General features: G+C 36.2%; 1 protein-coding gene across 10 annotated transcripts in view; it reads right to left on the reverse strand.

The window, feature by feature from the left end:
• The window catches only part of QKI (QKI, KH domain containing RNA binding), a 149,431-nt gene that overhangs the window by 76,137 nt on the left and 58,673 nt on the right, over positions 1-14,621 (reverse strand). For all 10 annotated transcript variants that reach the window (XM_030236281.2, XM_030236279.2, XM_030236278.2 and 7 more), the window contains exon 3: positions 10,688-10,804. In XM_030236281.2, the coding sequence (XP_030092141.1) occupies positions 10,688-10,804 (117 nt within the window). The remainder of the gene's footprint in view (positions 1-10,687; positions 10,805-14,621) is intronic.

Genomic DNA, 14,621 nt, shown 5'->3' on the forward strand with positions numbered 1-14,621 from the left:
CCTCTATTTCTCTCTATAAAATTTAATATTAAATCTAAAATTAATCAACTAATAGCTTTTAGTTCCTGAAACAATGTATCAGCAATAGTATATTTCACAAGTTCAGCAATCCAGTTAAAATATCTGCCAAGACCCCCAACAGCCTAAAAATTAAATTCCCTTGAATACATTTGGTTGCAAATATCGGAACATTTGAAATCAGTAGCTCAGGATTTTCAGAAATAATTCTGTCACGTGGATCAATTAAAAGTCAGGTACTTCAGGTGCATTCAGTCAGCTCAATGTGATTTTCAAATCTTGAGCACTCTGCCACAGAAGCATTTTTAATTGCTTCTGTGTGGCTCAGGACTGAACAGTCCAGACATACATTTACAGAAATGCTCCAAAGAGCCCACAAGCAGTGGCAGAGATGTAAAAGGTCCCATCTTTCAAAAAACTATTTCTTTCTTATTCAAGAGAAACATGCAATTGCTAAAGTTCACAGCAACCTTACCACAGAATGGATCTAGTGCTGTAACCACTTCACTATCACAGTGGGGAAAAAAAAAATAAAAGAAGAAAAAAAAAAATCTAACAAAGAAATCACCACAATACCAATATCAAAATCAGTATCAAAGAAAATAATTTCAACAAAACCCTCCAGATAGTTAAATAACCCCATACCAGAATATCCAACTCCAGGAAACGCTAACCTCACCAGAAACAATCGCATCAACCTTGTGCCACAGCACCTGATCACAGAACACTACAGGAAGATTAGGAAGAAAGTAACAACTGCATCAGATTTACCAGACAGGAAAAAAAAAGTATAATAGCTTACATAAGTATTTACATCCTAATATTTAAGTTATATCTACTCACTGCTCACATGCCAGATAAAGGCACTCAATTAACGGGCTGTTCTTTGCTCTTGAAGTAAAATCCCTTCCATTTGTGCATGCAAAAATACCACTAGCACACTTCTAAAATGATGCATAAAAGAAAGGGCACTTGGGCTCATAATTACATTGCCTATTTTTAGTTGTGTCAGGAATCAAAAAGGTTTCAGGAATTCTGTCTGAGATACTAATTAACCTTAACCTTTTATTCCTACCCAATCCTCATGTCACACCTACAACTTACCTACAGAAACTTCTAGCCAAGTGTGAGAGCAACTCTGCTGCCTGCTCTCCACACCTCTTCAGAAGCTATTGCATTCAGAGTTCATGTTCCAGTAACTTCAAGGCAAGCACAGTGGTGAATTTGCATTATCACCCTGACTCTCAGGAAATAATTCTCCCCGTATATTTTTGCTGTTGGATTTCTTCTTCCCATTTAGACAGTCTTATGCATGATAAATAATTTTAACAGTTAGTAGCATGAGAAGTGTGTCATTATTTCCTTTTGCCTTGTGTAATCTTCCTTGCCTGCATTACTCAGATTCCCCTGTTACAACTCTGTTTCTAAACACCAGTGTTTATATCATTTGCTACCATAAGGCAAATATATAAAGTGTTGTTAGAAACCAAAACTCATTCTAGTGCACTTTCATGTCATCTAATTGTATTTTCAGAGATTAAATAAAGCACCATAGAAATTACCCTTCCTTTTATTACAATAATTTATAAAGCACATGACCAGTGAGAAGGAGGTGCTCAAGGACCAAGATGGAAAAATACAGCTAGAGAAGATTTCTAGAGAGAACTAAGAGGAAGCTTATGTCAAATCAAGGAAAATTAATATATGAAACAAGGGAGAAATTCATAAAAGAGGGAGGGGAAAAAAACCAGAAAAGTTGACCTAGGTTCAAAGTAGCAGAAACATTAGGAAGAGGAAGGAAGGGAAGAGGAGAGGAAAAGGAGAGAGACTCACGCCCCCCAGGAAGTGGTCACAGCATCAAACCTGACAGAATTCAACAAGAATTTGGACAGTACTCCTGGACACATGGTGTAATTCTTGGGGTGTCCTGTGCAGGGCCAGGGATTGGACTCAATGACCCTGAAAGGTCCTTTCCAACTCAGTATATTCTATGATTCTATGAAAGACTCAGTAAGAAAACAGAAATTTCCTGTAGCTTTTGCTGTAAAAATGTAACTTCTCCGTAAATTATTTTGGGTTCCTTTCCACAGTACTATACATATGTTCACTTCCCACAAACTTGAGTTCTTCACACATCAAAACATCCTGGTGTTTCCCAGCAACTGTGTCAAATTCTTGACATTTTTATACTGACTAGACATCTCCCTGTACTGATTCCATCCATCCTTATCAAATTTTGTACATAATGCTGTAGCATCTTCTCATGAAGCCAACCAATAATTTGATACTCCCATTTTTTTTTCCTAAAGCCGGTTTTCCTGTTACTTCAAATGCCAGTTAAAAAATTCTGTCAGGCTCATGAAAGCTACTGCCTGAATGCAGTCACTGTTTTGCAGATCTTTCAACACCCAAAACCAGCTTAATGTTTTCTTCGTTTCAAGCTATTAAGGTTAGGACACGATTTTGTCTGTCACGTAGGAATGTACTGGTGAATTGACTTATGAGTCAATTTACATTCAAGAATCACTAAGATGAACAAATGCATCAGAAAGCAGAAATACTGTGTGTTGGTTTTTTTTCCATGGTAAGATTGTGGCACTTAAATCAGATCATTTACACAGAATATCAGATTCTACTAAGTTAAACAGTCTCCAAGCATTGCTTGGAGTGTTCTACTACTATAAGAGTAACAAGTCTCTATAACAGAAAAACAGATTTGTGTACTTGGCCTTACCAAACATTTAAATAAGCTTTCATCCTTTCATGAATATGCTTTAAGACACTTTAAACAGAATTGGTTTGAGTTGTAAGCAAATTTTTAAAGATATATTCAGTGTGCATGCACTTCAGTGAGTCCTGTATTTATCAAAACATTCCCCATTTACTGCCTAAAAAGATGTGAAAAACATGTAAAAATTATAAAACAGAAGCTGCTAATCTTATGAAAGGTTAACAAAATATGTCCAACCAATCTGTCAATAAATACCTCCCTCTGCCTTAAAAGTGTAAAGACTAACAATAAAATATTATTTACTATAGCTGGATAAACTCTGAAGTGAGGACACTGCCACATCCTTATTAAGAGCTACACAGCTACCTGAATTTCATTCATATATTAATGGACAGTACTGTAGGCCATACAGAGCAGAAGTGCAGCCTGTGATTCACAATATCCATTTCAATCCAAGTCCAGGCATGACAAAGATTAATACTAAGCCAGAAAACCTAAGGAAAGTCACTGTCTATAAAAAAGTTTAAATGGCAAACTGATCACTCATTTAGGAATTACACTTTGTGATTGTTACCATACAGTTGGCAAGGAATCCAGTGCCTTGGACCAGAGAAACAGATTACTTGTCTCTATTTGGAAAACAATAAAACAGCATGAAGTCAAATATCTCTATCTTCTAAATATTCAATTAGTAATTTAAGTATTTGGTTCCAACAATAGTGGTTGTTATTTTGTGCTTACTTTTACTCCATGCTAAAGAGCCTTCCTATCAGTCTCAATCAAATTGCTAAATAAAACCCTGAGGAGCCATATCCACTATGGTAAACAACCACCTGCCTGTATTCTGCCTGCCAGAAACCACCTAAAAAATGAGGAGAACCAATAACTGCCAGGAAGTGACAGCTACTCAGGAATCACACAGCCATGCTCCTTTCCCCCTGAAACAACAAGCTTTAACTTCATTCCCACATTGAAGCAGACTCAAACTTCATGCAGGCACAAGAAAATTCCCACAAGCCTCCAACTAAGTATGGCCTTTCCCACAGAGAATTGCAAGCACAGTTGCATAATACTGAACAAACACACTGAAATGCCATCCTGAATACAAATTATTTCTGGTAAGCAAGATTATCACAGCATTAATTCTTTAAAAAGCTAGAAATCTTACCATGAAAAAAAATTCAGGTAACAGTATATTTTCATTATTTAAAATCCTCGCTTCACTACTTTGCTAGACAAAGTAAAATGCAGACAGATGTTTGCAGACAATTTGGTCAGCACCTCAAAACAATTCTGTGTGCAGAGTCTCCCAAGCCTTTCCAAACTTCTGTTCAAAATGCCAGACCCAAACCGCTGTGAGCTGAAACCTGCTCAGCCTTTCAGAACACAATTAACACTCTCTGTGCTTCCCACCTCAGGAAAGCTTTGGAGAAATTCTGCAGAAAGACAACTTCTGCCGTGTTACAGGATGAGTCAATTCCTCTTCAGTAGACATAGCATTTTAATTTACAAATCAGACTTGTTTATACACAGATGTTCAGGCAGTGATTCAGGATTCCCTTGATATACTTTTTTCCACTACACTTCGTGCTACTTTTCTCTAATTTCAAAATATATCTAGATTCTCTCACTGCTTGCTCATAAGGGTTTTTCCTCACAGGGAACTGACAGAAAAACAAATACAGGGACAGCATAATACAAGCTGATTTCAACTAGCTTTGATTCAACTAGGGCTTTGATTACACTTCTACAGTTCACAATTTCCAGTGTACTTGATGGCATTAAAAAGAAGTATTTTGTTGAAGTCAGTTATTTCCATATTTAATTAGCTGAATAACCAACTTAACTGCTCTCTGAACAAAATGACATATAATGAATTTTTGATAGCTAAGTTAATCATAGCCAAAGGCTTCAGCTACTTTTCACATTACACAGGAAAACCCATGTCTTAGCAGTGCTAAAATCTGCTCGAAGCTGCAACTTTGTATTGAGCTCATGTAGAAATATATCCCATCTACATTGGATATAGTCAGTATGCAGCCAATAAAGGGCAGAAGTATGTATGAAAGAAACCATTTAAAAGATGCATTGCATCAGATATGTATCAGTAATTTTTTCTGAAAGACTAATATTGCCTTGTAATAATTTTTAAGGTCCTCAGGCACCTAATTTTTTTCCCCTTCAAAATAAAACCATTCTGCTCTTGAAAGTAAGAGCATTCCCCTGGCTGCTATGAAAATATTCTTGAAATAAATTACTTCAAATAAGAAGCGTTTGTCAAATCTTATATAAAACTTCAGGAAAATGTTCTCTTGTAAAATTTGCATTCCCATACAAAACTATGCTAGTTGTGCCTGAATTCTTCACTACTGTCATTGTGAAACTGAACATTTTTTTACTTAAAGAAAAGATGTATGAGGGTAAGATTCCAAAGATAATACTCTAGAAACACTGAAGTCCAAAACCCCCAGGAACAGGCTTAAAAGGAGTCTGGGGCCTGTGTGAAATAACATCTATTACCTTCATCACTGTCTAGTAAAAACTATTTAAAAGACTTATTAATTCACTTATCTTTAGCATTTAATTATATAATTAAATCAATAATTTAGTAAAAGGACTTTTTTTTTCTGTGATTTTTTTTTTTTTTGTCTACACTATTAGCTAATAGTGTAAACTCTTTGAACTGGCTCAAATATTACCAGGGATAAAACTCAAGAGACCACTGTTCTGTCTGTGAAAAGGGAAATAGGCCATGCTTCAACCATTCTTTTATAATAATGCAAAAAAATAATAAAATCCAGCTTCACAATTCCCCCTGTATTCAAAATAGCTGGTTACAAATGAAATGAAGGTTTTGACACTGGAACAGAAAAGCCCATTTCCTCAGGTACCCACTACTGGAAAAAAAAAATTAGCTTACAAGCAACCAAAAATAATTTCAGCACATCTTATGTTTTACAATGAACCTCTAGGAAGACAAAGCAGTATTAACCACTAAGTATATTCTTAAACATCTTTGCTAAAACAGCAGTTGTGATACAGTGAATATATAAGTTTAGTTCAATACTTTTTTGTTTAGAGTTGATTTAAACATAAAAGGCCAGCTATGGTAGTAGGAAAAATTAAGCATGAAAAAAAGTCTCCCAAGCCTGATTAGTTTGAGAAATCAAATTTAATCAAGACATACATGCCTATGAAAATACGTGTTCCGAGGAAAGGTCACTGGCTAAGATCTTGAAGTTTATGAAGTTCTAAAGTATCTTAAACACTTCATTCTAAATGCCTTCAGTAATTTTCTCTTCCAAGTTTACAACCTGAATGCAGTAGATTCAGGACACATGCTGTATAAGCCATGTCTCAATCTCAATCTTTTGATGGATAGCCATGGAAGCTGATGGCCATTCAAATGAATGTTGTAACAGCCAAACACTTGCAGCTCTGATTTGCAACAGAAATTAACAAAGCAGAACCCAGCATCTCAAACATGCTGAGCTGTTGCTCCACGCTGTCTCAGTTTCCAGTAACTAGAGGTCAATTTTAATAAACAGCATCAGCATCCTAAAGGATGGACGTTGACAAAGATTCTAACAGTTCCAAGTGTAAAAGTCAGCATCTGACCTACCTCCAGAAACTTCACCAGTTTCTTAAATAAGAGGACAGTCATTCTAGTCATGTATCTTGAATATGAAATTGCTTTCACTATCACATGTCTCTCTCCCCAGTAAATTAAAGTACTTTTTCCCCTAATATTCCTAAAGGTACTGACAAAGAGTCAAAATCTTTGCACCTAGCTACAAGATTTTTTTCACACTGCCATTCCAAAGCACCATTTGCCAACACAGACGTGTGTGATCATCAGACATCACTGGCATGCTTTCATGTAGAGGCACGAGTTAGAGGTAGCAGGCCTCAGCCAAGAAATATACTCCTGGAATTCAAGAACAATGATGGCTGGTCAACCTTTCATTCTGAAACACAGAACAACTTCATTTCCTTGCATATGCTAAATATCTTCCATTTCAACATGTGTGTCAGCACCAGAACTTTGTGATTTGTTCACACATAGTACTTTACACAGAATATAAAAGCTGAGCATCTTATAATTAAGGTGCAGTAACAGGCTTACTCAACAAGAGAGAACAACGTCTTATCCGATGTCACTAACATCACTTTATGAGCTATACAGAATGTTTAAGCCTTTCCATTGGAAAACAAAGTTTATCAAATGATATTCCAAAGCCTAAAAGGTAAAGCAAATATTACAAATATGTAATACCATACAGCATGTAAATTTAATAAAATATCCTGATCACAAGACAGATGAATCATTCCCCTCTGATATTTTCCTCAAACTTTGTGCAGGTACCAATTTTCTAATTCCTTTTTAGCCATGCTATAAAAACAGAAAAATTGAGAGTTTAAAGAAATGGAATTATCTATGTACTGTAACAACTCTGCACAAGTCAAAGGTCAAGACTGGTACTAACTGAGAGCATGTCTTTCATGAAACCTTATGTTTCTGGTTGCAAGGTAAACAGGATTGTAGGAGCAAGAAAGCTGGAACAAGGAGGTCAGAAACCATAAATCAGTTCAAATCATACAATACAGAGTGAAATGCAAAAGACTTAAAACTGCTACAGAGGATGAAGGCACAGTTATTCAAATTTAGAACTGCATGGCTGCTTGCCCTTCTAGCTGAAACTAGCAATTCTAAGAAAAATATTCTGTATGTCATAATAAGTAAAAATGAATTATGGTCTCTCATCACACACTGTCCTAAGGGAGATTCCTGTCTAAGTAGAAAGAAATGGAAAAAACCCAACAGAGTTGACCAAGGCTGCCACAAGCCATCAGCCTGATGCTGCTGGGCTTCATGCCCCTCTCTAAAGTGAGATACTGGCAGTGTGTTAAAGAGCTGACTCTCTGTGGGCACATCAATGCCTATTTTACAAAATTTCTGTAAGACAAGAGAGATGTGAAAAAATATTTTGTTTATCCATCATTGCACAGTCTTCACTAAACACATTCTTTATCTGGTGTGCAAGTTACTAGTTTTTTTTCTCCACCTAAAGAAAGGTGCATAAAAGACTGAGCAAAAAAATGCCTTGGTCTTAATAAAGTTACACATTCATTAGCTTTTGATGAATGCCTGCAACCCCCTTTCCCCTTCCCATTAATCTCCTTCAAGTACCCCTAGGCTCTAATCCCAGTATTCTGAGCAATTAAGGTTTTGATTTTAAATTTGTTGAAAGCTGTCTAGAGAGATATTCTGATTACCAGCTGAGCCTCAAATACAAACAACTGGAGGATTTCCCCTGCTTTCTGGGGGGAATCTGTCAGCAAGTTTAAAGATGTGATGCCAGTTCAAGTGTTTTGGCCACATGACAAGGATTCCTAGCTCATTACTTCTTTCATAGGATCACAGAGCAAAGCAAAATTCTCTGCAGAGTGTATCTGGATGTTTTATTTTCCAGAATGTCAGTCTTTGTATTTTCTCTTGGATTCTTCAACTGCTAACAAGGCAGCAAAAGCACAAGGACAGTTTATTCAAGTATTTAGTACCATGCAGCTGTTATGTAAGATTGACATTGCTTTAGTAATTACTCCTTCCCACAACCAATAAACTTTCTTTTATAATTAGCAGTTGGAAATCAGGTTTGCAGGTATAAATTATACTCACAAAATGCACCTAAAATATTAATCTGCATCTCTTCTTCAAATTTCAAAACTGTTCAGTGAAAAAAATGTCAAATACTGACTTTTCTAAACAACACTGACTCTAGAGAAAGGAAAGGGTTTTAAAAATTAATTAGTGTATCCTAACCTGCCATGAAAAAAAATAGTATTACTTCTGTATTTATACTTGATTTTCATTAGCATTTTGAAGTACAACCTACAAAGAGAGAAACCATTTGAGAATATAAAAAAAGGTAGTTATCATTAAAAGCCCTGCAAGGCTAGGGAGTTCATCTGTAAGTATAAGTCATCAGGAAGAGGCAAGAGTCAACTGCAAGAAGTGTACTTGTGCTTCAGACTGAGAGATGTCACTCATTCTTTCTTTTGTCTGCAATTTCTACATCTTGAATCAGCTTCCAAATAATTATTTTTATAAGAAACATCTTATTGGTGTGCATCATAATCAAGTATTGTGAAATTCTTCCTACTTCATCAACAGTGGTATAGCATCAAAAAGTCTGCTCTGAAAAATGTAAACTAATGACCAACACAAATCCCCTCAGGAAAGCAAATGAGCTGGAAATATTAAGAATGGATGGCATGAAAATAAGTTTTCTGAAGAAAATTCTTTGGCACTCAACACTGGTTTACAACCTATATCATATTGTTTGGTATACAAATACATTATAATAGGATATCATTCAAATATATTTCACATTAACTGCAGTATTATCTCATTAAATTATCAATGGCCAAGTACTTTATGTTTAAAAATTATGAGTGAACCCAGCTTAGAAGCTGTAATGGGCATTCAAGTACTGACTGGATCATTTTCTAGTTTTTAATGTGTGTGAGGTTTTATCTGATCTGCCATACTTGTCCTTGTTGAAGGCAGTTTTCTTTTCTTACTGAACTTAAACAGGTGACTCACTCAGGTGGTCTCAGTTCTTCTAATCTTTTTCTTAAATAAAAGACTCCAGTAATTCCCACAGCCTAATCTTCTGTGAATTGTCAAAAAATACAATAATAATCAAAAAAAAGGCATGGAGAATAGAAGAAATCAGTCAAAAAATAGTTCCCCAGAAATTACACCTGCCCAAGCTATCTAGAGAGACAATTTCCTACAGGACAGGACAGGACAGGACAGGTTTTGAAGCACAGTGGCAGGAGGACACTACACCGAGCAGCCACCTGGCCATGGTTCTAGGAAACCTGGACATGGTGGCTCTGCCTGAGGAGTGAACCTCCACCACTCTGTGATTCTCTAACAGGTATTTCACTAACTCCAAAAACTACAACAATGGCAGAATAAGACAAAGGACAGTGGCTGGGTTCCAGCAGATTATGGAAACAAAAGACAAATGAAATTTCATTTCATTAAATGAAATTTGAAGGCAACACATTTATAAGCACTGGGAAGAAAAAGTTGTTTAGCTGGGTAGATATTAACTTTCTTTTGTAATTGTTATGTACTATACATGTATCAATAGACTGTATTATGTGGCTGATCATGTAAGGAAAAGAAAGGGGTTTCTCCTAAAAAAAGAATAAAAAGAAACTGTATTCTTGAGAACAAAGAAGAAACATTCAAAACTACAGTGGAGATGTGGTGTAACTTCAGCAGCAGTAGCCAGAGGTAAAGGGAAATAGCTAGAAAATAAACCTAGAAAAACAGAGTTACCACGAGAGCAGCCTGACATGCAGGAAGGCTCTATCATGCAGTTTGTCCATTCATATGGGCAGAACATGCATATTCCAGGACAAGGCAAGAACAGCCCTAATTACTTTACAACTCCACCTGAACACAAAACAAAACCAACACAGTGCTTCTTGGTTCACTCACAGAAGTGACTGCCAGAAATACATTTAACTTTTTTTCCCAATCCACATTCCATGCACAAATCATTACTTTGGTAATTTAATACAATAAAATTATTAATAAGACCTTTGAGGTGAATAGTTCTCTCCTAGAAAAATACATTTAACTTCAATTTTTACCTTTACCTTATGAAATGTGACACAATTCAAAGTTAATTATTACTTAAGAATACTTTATAATTGCTAGTTAAGACTCCCAATTGCAGAATTATGGAGCGTGTACATTTTACTTCTTCAGGACAGCCTGTGCTATTCACTAAGGCTGTGTAAGACACTAGATAACAAAAAAGCATAATAGCAAGAACACAACAAGAATGAGAGACATATCCTCCAGTAGAAAACAAAATTATGCATCTGAAACTACACTGCCCTTCAAGACCTTACCTTCTTTTTGTCCCTCATTGAGCCCTTCCCTCGGACCATTATCTTGCATCCTGTTTCTGCCTCAAGTTGTTTAGCTGTTAGTCCTCTGGGCCCAAGGATTCTTCCAACAAAGTTAAACTGAAAGAAAAAAATAATAATTTCTAAAAAATCAAGTAAATAAAATTAGTTTAAAATTTAACAAGATATATTTCTGTGTCTAAAAATATCAAGTGTTTAATGGCTTAGGACACCACACTAAATGCCTGAGGTTGAAAAATGTGTTAGGAACTGTTTTCATACATTAAGTACCCATGTGACCCCAACTTTGGGGGATACATGTCTCAGGTGGAACTAGGTCATTTAGATGTAACATCAGGTAGTCTACATCAGCAGCAGCTCCTACTTTCCTCCTCATTAAGTTGTACAAGCTCTTACAGAAACTCCGAGCTGCTCTCCCTTCCCATTAACGTGTCCAGCCATGCTCATCCATAGGCCAACAAGGTGCACCATGGCCAGGAAACACACAGGGGCTGTGTGTTTGGGAAGGACATCAAAAATAATCCTTCTTTATCTACCCCTGCCATGGCATTTCCTTCAGGAAAAACAAACTAGGCCTCTTACGTGTTTATTTTAGGCTTCATGGGCAACATTTCTTAAAAATATGGTATTGTCATACATACACACACATATATAAAATATTTGTATATATAAAAATTTATGTGTCTATACAGATACAACAAAAGCATATCATTTCTTGTAAGCTGTACCATTTATTTAGTTGTACATACAAATAAAGCAAGCATTTCATGTTTAACTGGCTGACTTCAGCAGACAGCCCCCACCTACACTCAACACAGTAATACCACCATTTAGCCATACATAACATTATTTCCTAGTTATTTTCAAGAGCTTTTTCTCTTTCATTATTTTCAAACACACATTCTGAAATAATTTATTTATGACATAAATAAAAAAAGCACTAAGTGATGATAGCATTGAGAATGCAGAGCAGTATTCTGTGACAACTGCAGCGCCAAGATGAAGCACCAGCTCAAATGATAGATAAACTAAGAAGTTTCAGACTGAACATTAAATTCAAAGAAGAAATTAAAAGAACAGAAACTCTGCTGTAACGTTCTGCTCTGGATATTTTACATCCCGGTAAACAAAGTTATTCACTGGAATTAGGAAGAAGTTGGTGGCTTTCATTTCCTCAGCTAATTAAAACTGGGCTTGAGTACTAAAACTCAATGTATTTGAAATCCTTAAGAAACTGCAAAGACCAGAAATGATTTAAGAGTAAGCAGATATTATGAATGCAAGCAAATTAAAGTTCTTTAAGAAAATTAGCAGTGTTTCACAGCAGCTAAACTATTCTGGGAATATATACTCCCAAAGTTATTTGGTATTGCAAGCTCAGAAAACAAAGACATATTATGAAGTCTGAATCAATTACAGGGAGGTGAGGGGGTGTGTAGTGAAGACGAAAGGAACCTGTGAACGCACACAGAAACTGTGAATCACAAAAAATTAAAGAAACATCACTAAGCTTTGATAAAGCAATGAACTAGCTACAAGTATTAAAGTTCAGCTGTGAAATATTATTAAAATCTTACATGTTACACATTTTGTGTTTAATATGTTTTACATGAACAGTATCTTGCTTTTCTCCACATCCAAACTTCTGCACACTAAAACTTTGGATATCTGTGCCCTTCCACTGATAATGCTAAAACAATATTGCAAAGCTGATTTGAAACCAATATTTTAACCTACATAAAAGCTGACTATTGCTATATTCTCAATCTCCCAAGAAAAACAGCAGTCTCTACTGTTTCATTAATTTGGATCATAAGTAAAAGAAAAATCAAATAATAACATACTTTGGATAAAAAATTAAATAGAACAATACAGGATACAAAGAAAAAAAAAAAGGGAGGAATCCGTATCACCCTTAAGTTTGCAACTTTTTTGAAGTATGCAACCTTTTCTTTCCAAACTGTATGTATTAACACTTGGAGTCTTTTTGTATAGCTGCTCCTTCCTAACAGCTGCCTGCTCCCATTGCCTCTCCTGGGCCCTAGAATCTGATATCTAAAAGCAGGATGCCTAGACAAGGCAGTACTTCTACTGAAATCTCAGCAATGTTAAGTTACTCAGAACAATTATAAATCGCATTCTTATTAACACATCCCAGGTTGTTTCTTTCCCTCCCACAAAAATTCAGTTCTTGTTCTTACATTCACTGTCCCCAAATACTCCTCTCCATTACCTCAGCCTTGATCCTGTCCCCTAGTTTTATACTCATATGACACTTTTATGCCCCCCACAACAGCATATTGCTCTATATTTGTGTAACTAATTTCATGTTGTTGACTTCAGGCACAGTAATTTCAAGACAGAATTAAAATTCAAAACTGACTTTAAAAGCATTTGGTAATGACCTAATTTCTTTCTAAGCATACTTTCTATCCTACCAACCAAATTTTCTTCAGTGTGTTAAGAGATACAAGATGAAGGAGCATGCTGCAGGACCCCACCTGAGGTGCAGTCTTAATCAGTCATCAGTAATCAATTATCCCAGATTAAACCAAGTATTGCTTTAATAAATGATCCCCTACCTTTTGTACCAATGCATCGCTGTCAATATTCAGTTTCTCAGACAACCATCTTAAAAGTCCAAGCTCAGAATTCATAGAAAAATATAATTCAGACTCTTTTGTCAGAAAGACAGAGCAGTGACCAGCAAGACCACAACTCAGGAACACAGAGTAAGCCTTCAAGTTAGACAGTTTTGTCAGAATCCAGCTGTATCTGCAGCTACTGCTTCTCCTACCTGTCAGGCCAGCTAGACTATCAGACAGACTTATCAGAATGAGACATCTGACAAGTGCAGAAGACCACTCTTAACATCTAACTCTTATTTCTTGTGCTCTTTGTCTCATATTGTCGCCCAAACACACTCATCACTGCATTGTGTTTCCCTACAAATATCATACCTGTGCTCAGGAATACTGTTTGTTCGAACATTTGTACAGAGACAAAGCTAAGAATATTTCCCCTTGATTTCCTGCAGTGTTTCTCACTTTGCATTTGAGTACTGTAGAGAATTCAGAAATCATTTTGACCCTCAGAGAATTCAGAAATCATTTTTACCAATTTAAGGCCGCACTACTTGGACTCTCTCTAACCTCATACATGCTGAAAAGTGAGATTATGTTAAAAACCAAGCAGAAGTGGCTTAAGCTAACATTAACTGCTTCTACATCAACAATACAGAAAAAGCAATCAAATGGAGTCAGTCTCTCCTTCCACAATAATTAAAATCTCTCTACACTCAATATATTTTTCTATGAAAAATTTTCACTAGTGGTTTCTGCACAATCATTTTCCTGAGTTTTATATTCATGGGCTCAAATCTTCTTCAACTCAAAATCAGAACTAAAGAAACAACCTCCAGAAGATGGTGGCACACAAACACAAGAACATCCTAAAAGCCAGGAATTCAAACGTTTAGTGGAGCTCAGGTGCTAAAGTTCCAACCAGTTAGACCCTTGTTGCCCTCCCTGTGCCTGTTTCTCTGCATCATCACCCTCACATTCCCTTAGTTTGCTAACTTTTCATGTTTGAAGTATTCAGCATGCACAAAACACTACTGGATCTTGCTGGTCTGCAAGGCAGTTGTTGCCTTTTTTTTTTGAGAAGATGTCCAGAAGGTGTCCACACCCTTAAAGAAAAGAGAAAAGAGACAGCATACCTTGGGAGACCGCACATGAGGATATTTGTTACTCAAAGTGTTTAAGCAGAAACAAATGTACTGGGGAAAAACAGATGCTCCAAATCCTAATGTTTCTAATGTTACTTTGGGATAGTAATGGTTATTCTGCAGCAACCATCACTCCCAAGAGTCAACAAAATTTCCATATGGTGACCTACCTAACAAGTCCACTGCATA

Source organism: Serinus canaria, chromosome 3 (genome assembly GCF_022539315.1).
Source record: "Serinus canaria isolate serCan28SL12 chromosome 3, serCan2020, whole genome shotgun sequence".
NCBI classification, from domain to species: Eukaryota; Metazoa; Chordata; class Aves; order Passeriformes; family Fringillidae; genus Serinus; species Serinus canaria.